This window comes from Canis lupus, chromosome 16 (assembly GCF_048164855.1).
Source record: "Canis lupus baileyi chromosome 16, mCanLup2.hap1, whole genome shotgun sequence".
Lineage (NCBI taxonomy): Eukaryota > Metazoa > Chordata > Mammalia > Carnivora > Canidae > Canis > Canis lupus.
The window spans coordinates 11,480,694-11,495,348 of NC_132853.1; the positions used below are offsets into that span (position 1 = coordinate 11,480,694).

The window sequence follows — 14,655 nt, forward strand, 5'->3', positions numbered from 1 at the left end:
GGAGGCCTCTCCTGGTGATTGCCCCCCCAGACTGAGTGTGCTCTGCGGGGGTGCTCTGGGTGACCACATGGGGCCAGGGCGTCAGAGAGATGGGGCTGAGCCAGCCCACTGTGGACATGGGTCCACACTGTGGGGGGAGCTGCCAGGTATTCCCCAGGGTGTTGTCCCAAGTGACGACCACACACCACACAGGCAGGCAGCGAGGCCAGGCCCCAGGGCCACCTGGTCCCCAAAGTCCAGGGCTCGCCAGCCAGTGGGTCCAGAAGCAGGTCTCACAGGCGCAGAGGCAGCAGCAGAGCCAGTCTAGGCTGGCTTTTGCTTCTGAGCTGGACCTGACCTAGGAGCCCCTTCTGGCCACACACACTTGTATCCCTGCTGAGTGGTGGTGGCTGAGGCCATGAGGGCAGGGACAGTCATGGGGCTGGCAGGCCCGGCAGATGCCTGTCTGTGGCCCCTTCTGAGGCACACCTAAGCCCCCAGGCTCCCCTCCACCGGTGCCCAGCTGCATGGAGGCTCCCCATCCCAGTGCACAAGACTGTCATCCCTCAGGACCACCACTGAGCGACCCACCAAGCCCACCCGTCCCAGACCAGGGGGCTCCCACCAGCGGCCAAAGGTCCCTCAAGGGCATCTCTCAGGGCAGGCCATACCGTGTAGCAGGCATCAGCCATGAATGCAGGGAAGGTGGCTGCGCTGTCCCCATCAGAAGGGGGGAACCTCCCACCCCTACAGTCAGGATCCTAGGACCCAGGCCCTAGGACCCACCCCCCAGGCCACCCCCAGCACCCAGGGGCTTGCTCCTACCTCTCAGGTGCTCACCCCAGCTCCTCTGTCAGATGCCCCCCCTCCCCACCTGTACCTCCCAAGAGCCCTCCCAGCTCATTTCTTCAAACAACACCCACAGTGGAGCTGCCCCCCCACCCCCCACCCCCGCTCAGGGCGGTTGTTGGTCTCAGTGGCCCCAGGTTCTCAGGTCACCTGCAGTTCAGCAGCCCCTCCCTGGCTTCCTCCTCTCCAGGGGCAACATGAGTTCCTTCTCCTGGCTCCCCAGACCCCCCAGCACTCCCACATCCCACCTCTGTCCCACCAGCCCTCATCCTGGGGCAGCACCAACCCCTGGCCCACCCTATGACACTGGGTCACAGTCTGGGGTGCCCAGTCTCCTCGCTCCTCCTCGTGCCAACCAAGCTGCTTTCACCCTGGAGCCCTCAGCCCTGCCACCTGCTACCCTCCAGGGGGCATCCTGCCCCCACAACTCAAATGCCCCACAGGCGCCAGGGGAAGTGGGGGCAGTAAAGGGGAAGGAATCTGTCCTACTACCCTCTCAGCAAGGGAGCATGGGACCTCAAAACCACTGCCCTGGCCATGAGCAGGCCTGGGGGCCCCTTCTGCCATGAGCACCCCACTGTGCCAGGTGATGGGCTGGGGGCAGCTGGGTCTGCTTTGTGTCCTTGCTGTCAGTCACTGAGACTGGCGTTGGAGCCACACTAAGGTTTCTGGCTCCCTCAGGTCTGTACTGCGGGGGCACACCGAGGCCTGGTCAGTCCAGCGACGGTCACGGAACTTCCTCTCACTTGCCAGCCACCTAGGACAGAGCTGGAGGACACGGCTGTCCCGCCAAGAGGTCAGACCTAGAGACAGAGGAAGGGCCTTGGGACAACACCTCCTCCCCAGCAGCAGAGTGCCCAGCCTGGATCCCTGTGTCCCAGGACAGGGATCACATGGTCAGAGGACTAAAGAAGTCACTGAGCAGCACTGAACACCTCAACCCAGACTTCAACTCCCGGTGACCCACGGTGGCCATGAGGTCCAAGGAGCAAGAGGAGCAGTGGGGAGGCAGGAGCGGAGAGGAAGCCGGCAGGTGGGGATGCGGGGCACCAGGAGGGCAACGAACAGTCAGCTCCCAGCCCAACAACCAGCTGTCAGCAAGGCCCAGCCAGGGGCACAGTCCCTCCAAGATGTCCCAGGCCGAGGGGCACATGGGCCTGATAGACAGTGTGCCCTGAGGGTGTCGGGTCCTGCAGGCCGCGTCCGCATCCCTTCTGTGTCCTGTTTCTAGGCAAATAGGCCCTCCTGGTAGGGGCTGTGGGGACAGACGTGGGTCACCTCTGGAGATGGAGAGAGTTGTGCTATAGCTCCCCATCCACCGCCAAACTCCCAGAACAAGCCGGAAGTCATCATGGCTTTCTAAACCCACCCTGGAGCATGTGGGGTCACGATCACCACCACCAAGAGCTGAATTCGGGTTCACAGGAGCTGCTGAGGACAAGGGGGAGCCGGCTGTTCCCTGACTCCGTGGCTCCTTCCAGCGCGAGCCAAGCCCCCAGCAGGACCTGCAGCAGCCCCTCTCCTACAGCCACCCATCCTGTGCGTCACTGCACCCACCCTCCCACGGCCTGCAGGGTGGGGGTGAATGCCGGCTCCAGGCATCACCCCTCCCACCGGGCTGGGATCACCCTTGACACTGCCTACAGGTGCCCCCCATCCCCTGCCTCTGCCGGCTCAAGGTGAGGCAGGCCAGTCGCCTGAGACAGGGCCTCATCCCTCCCTTTCCAAGGCAGGGCCTGGGGCTTCAGCTGGGACTCCTGATCTCCCCTCCCTGGGTGCGGACCTGAGGTCAGCGTGGGCTTTGGGGGCCAAAAGCAAGACTGTTCTAGGTCAGCCTAGCCAAAATCAGCTGCCGTTTCCACAGAGCCATGCACCTACTCCCAGGTGGGGCTCACAGTCCCACCGTGGGTCTCCCTCCTGGCTCAGTGAGCCTGAACCTCACAGCGGCAGTACCCAGGCATTTGCTTCAGCCCTGACACAGCTGTGCCCAGGGTGCTGGGCTGACAGTAGGGTGCCCGAGCATCCCACCCCACCAAAAGGAGGCACGGCCTACGCTTGAGAAGCACACACACACACACACACGTGCACACGCCAGTGCTGATGCCCGCAATGCACGCACACGAGGACCACGAGGGTCCTCAGGACTATGGTCCGGGGGTGATCGCTGCCCCCATGGGCACCTGGCCACCCCCAGGCTCCCTCCCCCTAGCCCCCGCCAGGCTCCATGAAGGGCTCACTCTGCCAGTGCTTCCAGCCCACGCCAGCTGCTCCTCACCTTTGTTTGCAATGACTCATAGAATGAATCGAACTTTCCGGCTGCAGGAATGGAAATGCATTCAGGTGTGGGACAGGCAGCCTGGGCAGGAGACTCAGGACTCACAGTCAGGAGAACCTACTCTCCTGGAGGGCAGAGAGCCCTCTGGACCCTGAGGCACTCGCTGGCCTGGAGGGTCGCTAGAGGCCTGGAGCCCAGCATCTCTGGGAGGGAACGAGCAGGAGCAGAGTAGTGAGGCCCTGGCCAGCCTGGGGCTGAGCTGAGAGATGGTAGGATGCAGGGCAGGGTCAGCCCCGCTCGACCTCAGGGGCTTGGCATGCTCCTCCCAGTAACCCAGGCCTTCCCCAGATCCCAGTAGTCAGGAGCAGCTAGGACTGGGCTGTGCCCTCCAGGAGAAGACTCCAGATGTGGATGCCAGGTGACCTCTGCCACAGGCTCCCCCCACACTCGCCCCGAGTGACAAGTGCAGAGAACCCCATCTCAAAGGCAGAGAGGCCTGCCCTTCCCCGGCTGCAGCAGGACACCAGGACCATCCAGGGCAGCCTCCTGGGCCTCGCTCCAGGGCAGCTCCACAGCTCCACAGCTCAGACCAGCCTCAGCCACTGGAGAGGTGGGGTCCCCTGCCGGACTCTCTGAGGAGCAGGCCAGGAACCCAAAACTCTCGGCCCCAGAGCCCTCCCCAGACTGAGGAGCTATTTACGGACACCCAAGGCCAAAAACATCACAGAGACAAAACCCCAGGCAAGTGCCCGCACTCTGAGCGGAAGCTGCGCCATCTGCCCAGTGAATTGCACTGATTACACAGAAGCTCCGGAAGTTCTGCTTTCTGCAGGAGCACCGGCCTGCCTTTAATCTCAGCCTCCACCACCGTTACCCCGCCAGCCATGCGGGAGCAGGGCACAGCTGCCACCCGAACCCAAAATAAGCCACCAGGGTGTGTGACACACGTGTGCAACACAGGCCCAGTCCCCCGCCCCCCCGGCCTAGAAGGGAAAGAAGTCAGGGAAGATGCTGTCCACCTCCTCCCGCAGGGCCAGGCTGGGGCAGCCCACGTCCGAGCCCCACGGCTCCAGGGGGCCGCCCAGGAGCTCCTGGGAGCCGGGCTCGGGGTCTGTCAGGAAGCTGGGCTCTGCCCTGTCCAGCAGACTGCTCCTGGCTGTGCTCCGAGAAGGGACACTGGCGCCTCTGCCCTCCAGAGACCCTGGAAGCAGATGCAACATGTCAGCCTGGGTACCTGGGCCAGGCATGGCGGGGTCAAGGTACAAGAGGCCCACCTCTGCCTGTCTGTCCTGTCCTGTCCGACTTGGCTCCTGAGGGCCATGACAGGCAGGCGAGCCCACACCTGTGGCCCTGCTGGAGACCCAGGAGGGCCCATCCGACCACAACAGAAAACCACTGCCCACAATGCTAAATCTCAGACATTCCATTCATCACGGATCCGGTGTCCTCAAGGGGATGTTTAAAGAAACAACACAGACCCCCCCACCACTCCCCACTGCCCTGGAACAGCAGGAGACACATAAGCAGCTCCACGCACTAGGCTCACACGTGGCTCCTCGTGCACACAGGTCACCTTGCACCCCCACCCTGATGACAACCACCAGCAAAAGAAATCAGCTCAGACGCAGACACCAGATCTCAGTGTCCCACAGCAAAGAAAAACGCTCACGTCTCCCCGCTCACCCAGCCACCAGTCAGGACTGGCGTTCAGCAAGAAGGACATCCCGTCTTCCACATCACATCCTGCTGCAGGCCTGGATGGGAGCAGAGAACTTCACCCTTGGTGATCCCAGGCGACCCCACTCCTCAAACCACAGGAGGAAGGTACGGGCCCTCGAGGGTGGCTTCAGGTGCAGGATGAACAAACAGGGTGCCCCCCACCAGACCCTGAGCCCTCCCGCCAAGGACAGACTGGCCCACCACGCTGCCTCTGTTGGTTTCCCTCCAACCTCTGCCACGCTCCCTTCCCACGGCCCAGCTGGTGCGTGCTCACAAAACACAAACTCGTTTACTACCAGCCGAAACACAGACCGCCTAGAACACGACAACGTTTTCAGAAACGCGTCAGAAAACCACACGGCAGCGTCTGGCTCGAACCGGTCTGGGCTGGCAGCTGCGGCCCAGGCACAGATGGTGAGGGAGGGGTGCAGACTTCCCGGGGGGTGGGGGTGCGGGGCTGCTGCACACGCCCACCAGGGCACCCACCTGGGGTCCAGCGTCATGATGGAATTGGCCCCCTCTGCCGGGGGCTCCCCAGCCTGGCACAGGCAGCTCTGAGCCTCTTCGCTCACCAGGGGGGAGGATGGCTGCCAGGAGTGGGCAGGCCAGGGTGGGGGCGGCCTCAGGACCTTGGAGGGACTTGGGCCTGGGGGCTGGGAAAGCAGGCTGCAGGGCTCTACGACAGAAGTGAGATGCAGGGGAGCCTTCCCCACGTGGGGAGCAGCCCTCCTCTGGAGACCCCCACACCCATGTGGTGCCCGGAGCAGGGATGAGAGAGCTCGGGGCAGCACACAGACAGATGACCCGGACACGAACGCCCAGGGCCAGTCAGGCTTCTTGAAGCAGATACCCACCTGGCCTCAGTCAGCCCCTGGAGCTCTGATCCGGGACCCTACCCATCTGCCCTCGTCCCTACCCCGGCCTCCGCCCTCAGACCTAACTCCCTGCCCCATGACCTCTGCACTCTCCTGCCCTGCCCGTGGCTGCCAAAGGTCCCTGGAGGCCCCAGCTCCGCCGCCAGCCCTGGGGACAGCAAGCCCCCGCTGCTCCTCCGTGGGCACATTCAGGCAATCAGCAGGCACATCCTTGGTTCCTGTGGTGCTCAGACACTGCGGCACAGCAGTCACATGCATGAGGCCTGAATGCCAGCACCGCCAGTCGTGCCCACAGAGTGACAAATAGCTAGGATCCGGGGTCCGGCACAAGGGAGGCACAACCATCAGAGGTGCCCCGCGGGCTTGGCTGGCACAGTACCAGAGAACAAAAGCCCTCCCTGTGCAGAGTCTGTGACTCACTCAATTACAGGACAAAGGAGCAGGACGATGCCTGAGAAGGGCAGGCCAGGCGGGGGCTGCTCAGGACAGTGAGCACAACAGGGACGAGGAGGACGGGACGTGCTTCCTGCAGGACCCAGGGACCCCGAGAGGTCCAAGGTGAAGGAGACCCGAGGAGTCGTCCTGGGGGAGCAGCAGCTTGGACCCTGCTCCCCAGCAGAGAATGGGACAAGGATGCCCCAAGAACAACCCACCACCTGCAGCAGAGAAGCCAGGGCAGCTCAGCCTGCACCCCTGCCCCCCATAGCTCCCATTAACCTGTTTTCACCACAGCTGAGGGCAGCGCAGGGTCCCTGAGCTACACCCCAACACACAGGTTTGTCACGATGAGAACGCCAACAGTACGGGTTCCACCCCCATTGGGGAACACACTCCGCCACTCCCAGGGTCAGACCCAAGGCCGTCCTGCAGCGCCTGTCTGTCTCCCCTCTGGCAAGGACACCAACCTCACAGGCACCGGTACCCACTCTTGCTTACCAGGGAGGGCTGGTGGCCCATCCAGCACCTCGGCCACCCCCAATGGGGCTTCACCCACTCCTGCAGTGGCACAGTTTGGAGGAGCCTGTGGCCTAGGTGACACAAAGACAGATGGGGAGCCCTGAAGGGTCTGTGTCTGCAGTCCTCAAGAGTGCCCAGCTACACAAGGAACACTAACATGGTCAGGCCACACGCTTCCAAGTCACAGTCTGGTGCCACTGCTGCAGCTGGACCCAACATAGCCAGTTGTGTGACGTCCTTCTGCCACTTGTGCCACGGCTCCTTGGAAGAAGCAAAAACCTAAAAACGAATACAAGTGTAATGGGTAACAGGTCATTATGCTTAATCATCCGACACCTGAGAAGAGTAGGGTGGGCTGTGGTCTGTCACCCGCTGCCCTACTAGGGTGGCAGGGGCTCAGCTCAAGTGCAGATCCTGGGCTAGAAAAGCAGAGCACGGACGACAGGGCTGTAAGGGACTGACATGGAGACCAGACTTGTTTCCCGGGGCTCCTGCCTCACTTGGGGAGGCCACCTGCTGACAGGGGGAACCACCACAAATGGAGGATTGCCAGCCAAGATCACAGTTCCCCTGGCAGCACCACACGCAGAGGGGAGACCAGGACCTCAGGACTGCAGGGAAGTCAGGGCTGCCCCTCAGGGGGTGAGCTGCCCCCCAGCAGAGCAGGGACCGGCAGCACAAACACCACTCACGGTGTGCTGCTCCTGGCCCGGCAGCAGGGTGCCCACGAGCCGCAGGAACTGCACGGACATCTCCAGGACCGAGGCCATGTCCTCCCGCCGGCCATCAAACCGGGGCAGCAGAGCCCGCAGGCGCTCACAGCTCACGGAGATGCGCTTCCTGCTTGCAAACAGCCGTGTCTGTCAGTCCACATGGCCTGGACCAGGGGGGAGGACCCCAGACGCCAGAACACCCCTCAGAGCCGCCCCCAGGGCCTCCTCAAGTAGAACAAACCTGCTAGTTAGCTCTCCAAACAATATGAGCCCTTCAGGGTCACCCGCCACAGGTTACCCTTACGTTTGTGCAGCAGTGGCCAGCCCTGCCCTGGATGCCCCCACCCCACCCCACCCCACTAGAGACCCCAAAGGCACAACCTTCAGCTGGTCAGGAGGGCTACAGAGGTGGGCGTTCTGGCTCAGCCCAGGAGGAACTAATTGTCCCCTGGCCACAGGGCAACCTCGCCCCCTGCCCCAGCTGCCTACAGCCCCTGGTCCCAGCCTCCATCTGATAGCCTCGCGCCCCCCTCCCCCGCCCCCCAGCAGCTCCCCTGCAAGCCAGAGATGCCCTCGGGCCTCCAGGGCCACCCACCTGCGCTCCCTCTCGCTGAGCACATTCCGCGGGAGGCCAGGGCCTGGCCGCTCGGGGGCCGCCTTGACCCGGCCGGAGCCCTGGCCTCGCTCCTCGCTGCAGCCCTGGGCGCTGGGCGGGGAAGGCCCGCTGCCAGCAGAGACAGAGCAACGCGCTCTGTCAACTCGGGAAACAAGCCGGGCCCCCCGGGGTCCCCATGGACATGACGTCTCTGAGGGGCCCCGGGGCGGGGTGCTGGACCTGGTCCTGCTGGGCCCGCCCTCCCCCAAAGGCCCTGCTGCAGGCGCCCTACCCCAAAGGGTCACGCCGGCTGAGGCCCTGCAGGTCACTGTTAGGACTGGGGACCCACACACACCCCAGGCAGAGGCCTTCCACCTGACCCGGCACCCCAGGCCCTCACCTGCACCCCACAACGCCAGCCTCAGAGCTCCGGAACGCCATGAGCGCAGCTGCAGAGACGCAAGCACACGCCCAGGACCCCCACGTGCCGCCCCACGTGCCGCCCCACACTCGTGCGCACGCGTCTCTGCCGCTGGCTCCGCCCCGCACATGTGCCCCGCCCCGCCCAGCACGTGCCCCGCCCCGCCCCCACCGGCCCCGGGGCCCCAGGTGTCTCCCTGGATAAGTTGCTATGAAGCAGCCACGACCGCCTGGGTCCTCCTCCCTCCTCTTCCCGGGGGTCCCCTTCTTGGGGGTCGCCGCTCCTCTAGGTGTGGCCTCCCTAGGCGCCGCCCCCTAGGGAGGGGGCACGAAAGTAAAGGTCCTAAAGGTTAACTTTGGGAAGGGAACGAGCGGGAGAGGAGAGTGGCGGTTTTCTGGAACCCTCAAGCAGCACACATAGGAGCCCAGGCTCCTGCCTGCGCGGGCACGTGGGCCAGGTGTCAGGCCACAGGTAGGGCTCCCTTGGCGGAGCAGTTAGGTGTTCCCTGAGCTGTGGGAAAGGATTAGATGGGAGTTTCTGGAACATTGTTTGGCCAGGAACCCAGCGCGGGGGTCCCAGGGGAGAGCGGGAAGGCGGGCCGAGACCTTCCCTGACCCAGGTCTGTGGAGGACACCCACCTGCCCCTGGGGCCAGCATCTGCAGCGCACCTGCACCTGGCCCCGGAAGCATGTCCTCTCCCCCGCGCTCCACCCAGGAGCCAGGGGCATGCCCACAGCTCCCCCTGCGCCTCTGCACACCGGCTTCCCTGCCCGCGCCGTGCCCCCGCCTGCCCTGGGCCCCCGATTCTCGCCACCCTCTCAGCTCGCTCCCCAGGGTCGCGCGGGTCTCGGGCCGTTATAGGTGCCCGTGCCCTCCTGGGGCTGACCTCCAGGGACGGGTGGGCGGCGTCTGCTCGGAGGACTGAGGCCCCCCCCCAGCAGGGGCGAGGGGTCCTGCGCCAGCGCCACCGGGGACCCGCCCCGTCCTCCGCCCGGCCCTACGCCGCCGCCGTTCGCCGCGCGGCAGGCAGGGGGCGCGCCCTGCCCGGCGCCCGAGCCCCGACCCTGGAACAGCCGTTTTTTTCCTGTTTGGGGAGAGAAAAGTGCAGTGTTTCGGGGGAAAGCAGCAAAGCGCAGAAGCTTCTCCCTCGGTTCCAGATTCGAGCCGCCCCCGCCGCGCATGCCGCTCCCCGACGGGGCGCGCAGCCCGGGAGACTCTTCCAGGGGGTCGCGGCCTGGGGCGCGCGGCAGGGGCCACACCAACCGGACCTTCGAGTTCGACGACGGCCGATGCGGCCCCAGGTACAGCCGGTGCGCCCCTCCCCAGGCGGAGGGACCCCAGGACCCTCGCACCCCAGAACCCCCTTCACCCTGGGGCCCCCGCAGCCCAGGTCCACCTCCACGCCCGCCGCCACCTACCGCGGGGACATAGGACCCGGCGCCTGGAGGGAGAGGCGGGGAGTGGGGAGGTGAGGAGAGGGGGTAGGGAGGGCGGGGCTGGCGTCTGTACCACGCGGCGCGCAAAGGTGCCTCAGCATCTCCCAGGCGCCAGGAGGTGCTGCCCTGGGGGGGCTGGGGCTGCGCGGGCCTCCACCGAACAAACCGGGGGTGGGGGAGTGGCACGATACTCCACACAGAAGCAGGTGTTCAAGGGCCGCACTTCCCAGGACCGACCCAGATGGGCTGTGGGAGGCAGGTGTACAATTACGCAAAGGACAGGAGTCCTGGCTTTTTAATCAGGAGTATTGTCTTATCCTTTTTTGGGAGGGGGGAGGGGTGGTCCCCGTTTGCCCAGGGGGTGAGAAGAGGACCAGCTGATATGGCTTCTAGGTGGCTTGGGAGCCAGCCGCGGTTGGCCACTTTTCACCCAGGCTACCTGTCCCAGGATGCCGTTTTCCTGTCCAGCCAAGTGACTGGCCCAGAGGGCACATCGCTTTGGCAAGGCCTGGGGAAGGCAGAGTCCTAGCTGACTTGATGGGTAGCTGTCCCAACCAAAGGAAGGTCATGCTGGGTGGTAGGTCAGCCTGAATGGGGAGGTTCCGGAAAAGGTCATGCTGGGTGGCAGGCTAGGTTGGATGGGAAGCCCCTGGGGGAAGGTCATGCCGGATGGTAGGTTGGGCTGGATGGGGAGGGCCCAGAGAAGGTGAGGCTGGGTGAAGATCCACCTCCGGGAAAAGGGAGGCTGGGTGAGGGCCCCCTAGGGAAGGTCAGGCTGGGTAAGGACCATCCCTGCGCCGCCCAAGGAAAGGTGGGGTTGGGCTGGAGTGGGAGCTGCTGCGACAAGGCTGCTGGGTTAGGGAGACAGGCTGTAGCTGGGAGAAGGAAGAGCTTTCTGGGGGGAATGAGGGCCTGGGTTGGGGAGCTTCTGTGGGGCAGCTTCCTGTACCAGGCTTCACAGCAGGGGCCCCTCTGGAGTCCAGGGGCCTGGCTTTGCTCCATCTCTGGACCTTGGGTGGGATTCTGTTTTGAAAGGTGCTGCATGGTATCAGTAACAGTGCTGTGGTTCTAGGCAGAGGTGGGGGTGGTGGGATAGCCCTGCCTGCTGCTGGCGGCCAGCCCCCAGGCTGTAAGATGAAGCACGGAGGGTCCTGGGGAGGGCTTCTGGCTCTCTGGGCTACAGGAATCTCTATCTTGGTGTCTGGACCCTAGGTCTATCCCTGGGATGTGGGATCCCAGGCCCCAGCCACCCTGTAAGATCACTGGATATAGTCCTTATTTTCTTCTTTCCCCAGGAGTAGATGTCACTGCCCAGCAGGTGACAGCTGTTATGGAAGGTGCAGGGGCCTGGGGAGGCCCTGTCCTGCCCCAGAGCTAACCAGTGCTAGCCTTCTGGTCCAAGCCCTCTGGCCTTTCCCAAAACTGCCCATTCCCCGCAGCCCTGCCCCTCCCCACAGAGGGCTGGTGTGGCACCCTATGCACCCTGATGGCAGAGGGTGCAAAGATCCGGGGCTGGCATCCTGCCAGGGTATGTGCCTGGCTGGAGGTCTTGGCCAGCCCTCCAGTCCCATATTAGGGAGCAGTGCCTGCAAGGCAGCAGGAAGTGGCCCAGGCCCTGTGGGAAAGGTTCTCAGGGCTTGAGGTACAGCATAGCTCTGGCCAGCAAGAGGGCGGTTTCCTGTCCTGGGGAACTGGAGGGAGCTCCAGGGTCTGCCTTTGGTCGGGAGAGTTTGCAGCAGCAGCTCAGGAAGACAGAGGTGAGTGAGAGGGGGACAGAGGCGAGGAGTACCCCCTTGGAGCTGTGTTTCTGTCTGGGGGCTGGTCCGTGGGTGTGACCTGTGTCTGCCCGTCCAGCTACGCCACAGCTTCCGGGCATGCAGGTCTGTTTACCAGCTAGCTTGTCCACACGTCTACATCTGAGTAACACGTGGAGTCGCCCAGGAAGATCGTGGGGTGGCTGAGGTTGGGCTTTGTCATTGTGACTTCCTTTTCCCACGAAAGGCTAGTGACTGGGCGTGAGTTCTTTCCCCGAGCTTTCTCGCTAGGCTTCCAGGGGAGGCAGGGGTTTGCAGGCCGCTCCCTGAGGGCTGCCTGCCTTCAGAGTGCCAGTGCTTCTGTTCTCTCTGATGAGCCCCAGGTTTTGAGCCCTGGGACAATCTGCCTGAGAGTGTCTGGAGCCCTGCGGATGCAGGGGGCTGCTGGGCGGGTAGTGGCCAGACCTGAGTGTGTATGTGGCTCTGTGCTCACATGTCCCAGGAGGAGAGCTGGACGGGACAGGGTCAAGGCTCCTGATGTGTGTGTGTGGGGGGGGGGGGGGGACTATGTGTGGATGAGGCCACCCACATGCTCACCTAAAATCTTGATCCGCTGTGGACAGGACGTGAGGCTCATACTAGGTGCAGGTGGGTTTAGAACGTTTCCGGGGGGTGGAGGCAGGGCCGGGCTGGCTCCCTAGACTGGAGTCCCTGGAGAGGCCTTCTGCAGAAGTTGGCTCTGTCATCTGGAGCTGCCACAGGGGGACGTGTTCAAGAATCCTTCGTGTACTCACTCTGGCCCGTTCTGCGTGGGGCAGTGGGGTCTGGAGGCCTGTGGACGTGCCAGCCGCCCTAGATGCCAGCTCTTGCTGGCCCGTGGCATTGCCCAACATGTTGACAGTGACTGGGCCAGAGGCTCCTTGCTGAGGACCTCAGCTGGTACTGGTTCCCTGAGGGGAAGGGCAGCCACCGTGTCTTCGCTGATAGAGGGCGGAGGGGAGAGAGAGAGAGAGAGAGAGAGAGAGAGAGAGAGATCCAGAAGCCCCAAGGGACCCAGTTCCAGGCTGCTGGGAAGCCGCAGGTGTCATGGCCAGGAAGGACCCTACCAACGTGTGAGGCGGCTGAGACACAGCGCTAGCATCCTAGCATGTCACTTTTGTCCACTTTGTCCCTGCCAAGTAGCCGAGCCGCTGGAGCTGTCACATCAGGACAGAGCATGATCTCCTGTTTCTCCCTAGGGCTCAGGACAAGAGGTGGGGTAGGAGAGCAGATCAGGTTCAGCATCCACATGGAGCGTGTGTAATTACCACCCTGGGTGGTGCCAGGAGGTTGGCCACAGTCGGGGGAACAGAGGTACCTGTGGTTTCAGGTCCAGTGGCTGAGGACCTAGAGGACCTGGTGGCCTGAAGAGGTCTTCCTTGACCCTGTGGGTCAAGCAAGGCTCAGGGAAGCTGAACACCACCCAGCCAGGTAACTGCCCCTTTGGAGACCCTGGCTGCGGTCTGGGGCATTGTGCTGGTGTTGACAGTGACATCTTTGGGCTCACAGTGGCCTAGGGTCCTGGAGAGGTGGACAGCCCAGCGTGGAGTCCTTGGGGGAGCCCTCAGGGCATTGGTGAGATGTGACCCTGGAGATACTGGCCAGTGTCAGAGGACAGGGAGGCTGGCCACAAAGTTGGGCTCTCTTGGATGCTGAGAGCATGTGGCTCTAAGAGCCAAGGGGCTGCCAGGAATAAGGTGTCACGCGTGGGCAGAGTAACAGCCCCACCTGGGCTTCCGTTCCAGATAGGGCCCCGGGGTACCCCTGCTGGCCATGCCAGTTCTCAGAGGCACTCAGTGTGGCCAGCACGGGGACTTGTGGTGGTCCTGAGGGCTGGTCAGGGGCAAGACAGGGGCAGATGGGCAGCCCTTCCCCAGGTGGAGCCCCTCACTGGGCGCCTCCAAGCAGCCACCGTGCATCCAGCTGGAGGGGCAGGTGCTCGGGCATCTTGGCCAGAGAATGGGATGCAGCTCATGGGCAGGATCAGCTATGGGTTGTAGGCCTAGTAATCTGGACATGGACCTATCGCCTGACCCTGAGTGCCCCAGACACGCTGTGTCCTTCTTGTGGGGGTTGGGGGGAGTTGTGCAATGGGGAGGGTCTCCTTAAAAGGCAGGCCCAAGTGCAGATGGGCAGGCAGGCAGGAACTGCAAATCCCCGTGGTTTCTGCATCCTCACAGGTGGATCTGGGCTCAGGGAAGGCCAGTGGTGGGGATAGGTCCCTGGGCCGGAGGCCCTGTGTCCACACCACTCCCGGGTCCTGCCTGCCCGCCCTCTGGGTTTGCTTGGTGCACAGAGAAAGCTGCCATGAAGTGTCCATTCCCAGCTGCCTTCTGAGCTTTCACTTTGGAGCTTGACGTTTCTGGGAGATGGTGGGGAGCTGCCATCCATAGCATTGACTCAGAGCCCCTTGCCCTGAGAAGAGGGTGGACGTTCCCCAGAGATGCCTGCCCGCCTGCTGCTGAGTAGCTTGAATGGCTCGGACTTTTTAATTACTGTGCAAAGGAAGCACTTAGCTTTTCTGTTGTGGTCAGCAGTGCGATTCAGCTTTCCGCTTCCCCGGGCACCAAGCCCAGCTCTCCATGGCCCCCCACCCCGACCATGCTGCTGTGTCTTCACGACTCTCCTGGCTGTGGAGTGGGGCTGCTTGAGGATGTTCTCACACCCATACCCATGTTCACGGGCATACTCATGCACGCACATGCATCCACGGGTGCACAGATTCCCCATTCCCTGTGCCTCTGACAAATGTGGCTCTGCAGGCTGCTTGGGAATTCTGAATTGCGTGTGAATCACAGAGGAGCATGTCATAGGAGAGGGACCAGTTCCCTTACAGGAGATGCCCCTCCATCCCTGCAGGCCCTGGGACAGTTTGAGCACTGTAAGCAGTGCAGACCCCTGCAAGGAGCCCTGGGGGAAGAAGGAATGTTCTCTGGGACACCACACGCCTGGCGTGAGGAGCAGCTTCTCCCCAGAGGCCTGCTGGGAAGTGAGCCCAGGACTGGGGGTGGAGACTGGGGCTCCAGCCTGGGGAAGCTGGGGG

At 63.4% G+C, this 14,655-nt stretch overlaps 2 protein-coding genes across 10 annotated transcripts in view; one reads left to right on the forward strand and one right to left on the reverse strand.

The window, feature by feature from the left end:
* Positions 1–3,907: 3,907 nt before the first annotated feature.
* Positions 3,908–8,476, reverse strand: SOHLH1 (spermatogenesis and oogenesis specific basic helix-loop-helix 1). 3 transcript variants are annotated; one of them, XM_072778627.1, is made up of 8 exons: positions 8,363–8,476; positions 7,963–8,091; positions 7,347–7,494; positions 6,812–6,933; positions 6,634–6,725; positions 5,309–5,498; positions 4,787–4,875; positions 3,908–4,304 (listed from the first exon to the last, which is right to left on the reverse strand). In XM_072778627.1, exons 1-8 carry the CDS (start codon positions 8,401–8,403, stop codon positions 4,087–4,089), a joined length of 1,029 nt encoding a protein of 342 aa, XP_072634728.1. In that variant the 5' UTR covers positions 8,404–8,476; the 3' UTR covers positions 3,908–4,086. The 3 variants fall into 3 exon arrangements, with proteins under 3 accessions (XP_072634728.1, XP_072634730.1, XP_072634731.1); XM_072778629.1 differs by having other exon boundaries at positions 3,909–4,304; positions 4,787–4,857; positions 8,363–8,473; XM_072778630.1 differs by lacking the exon at positions 7,963–8,091 and having other exon boundaries at positions 3,909–4,304; positions 8,363–8,475.
* Positions 8,477–9,541: 1,065 nt separating this feature from the next.
* The window catches only part of KCNT1 (potassium sodium-activated channel subfamily T member 1), a 60,437-nt gene continuing 55,323 nt past the window's right edge, over positions 9,542–14,655 (forward strand). For 2 of the 7 annotated variants that reach the window (XR_012008467.1, XM_072778642.1), the window contains exon 1: positions 9,542–9,684. Coding sequence is in view for 6 of the 7 variants with exons in the window: in XM_072778642.1 (XP_072634743.1) it covers positions 9,563–9,684 (122 nt within the window). In the remaining variant the exon portion in view is untranslated. The remainder of the gene's footprint in view (positions 9,685–14,655) is intronic. The other 5 variants (XM_072778636.1, XM_072778637.1, XM_072778639.1 and 2 more) reach the window with 4 other exon arrangements.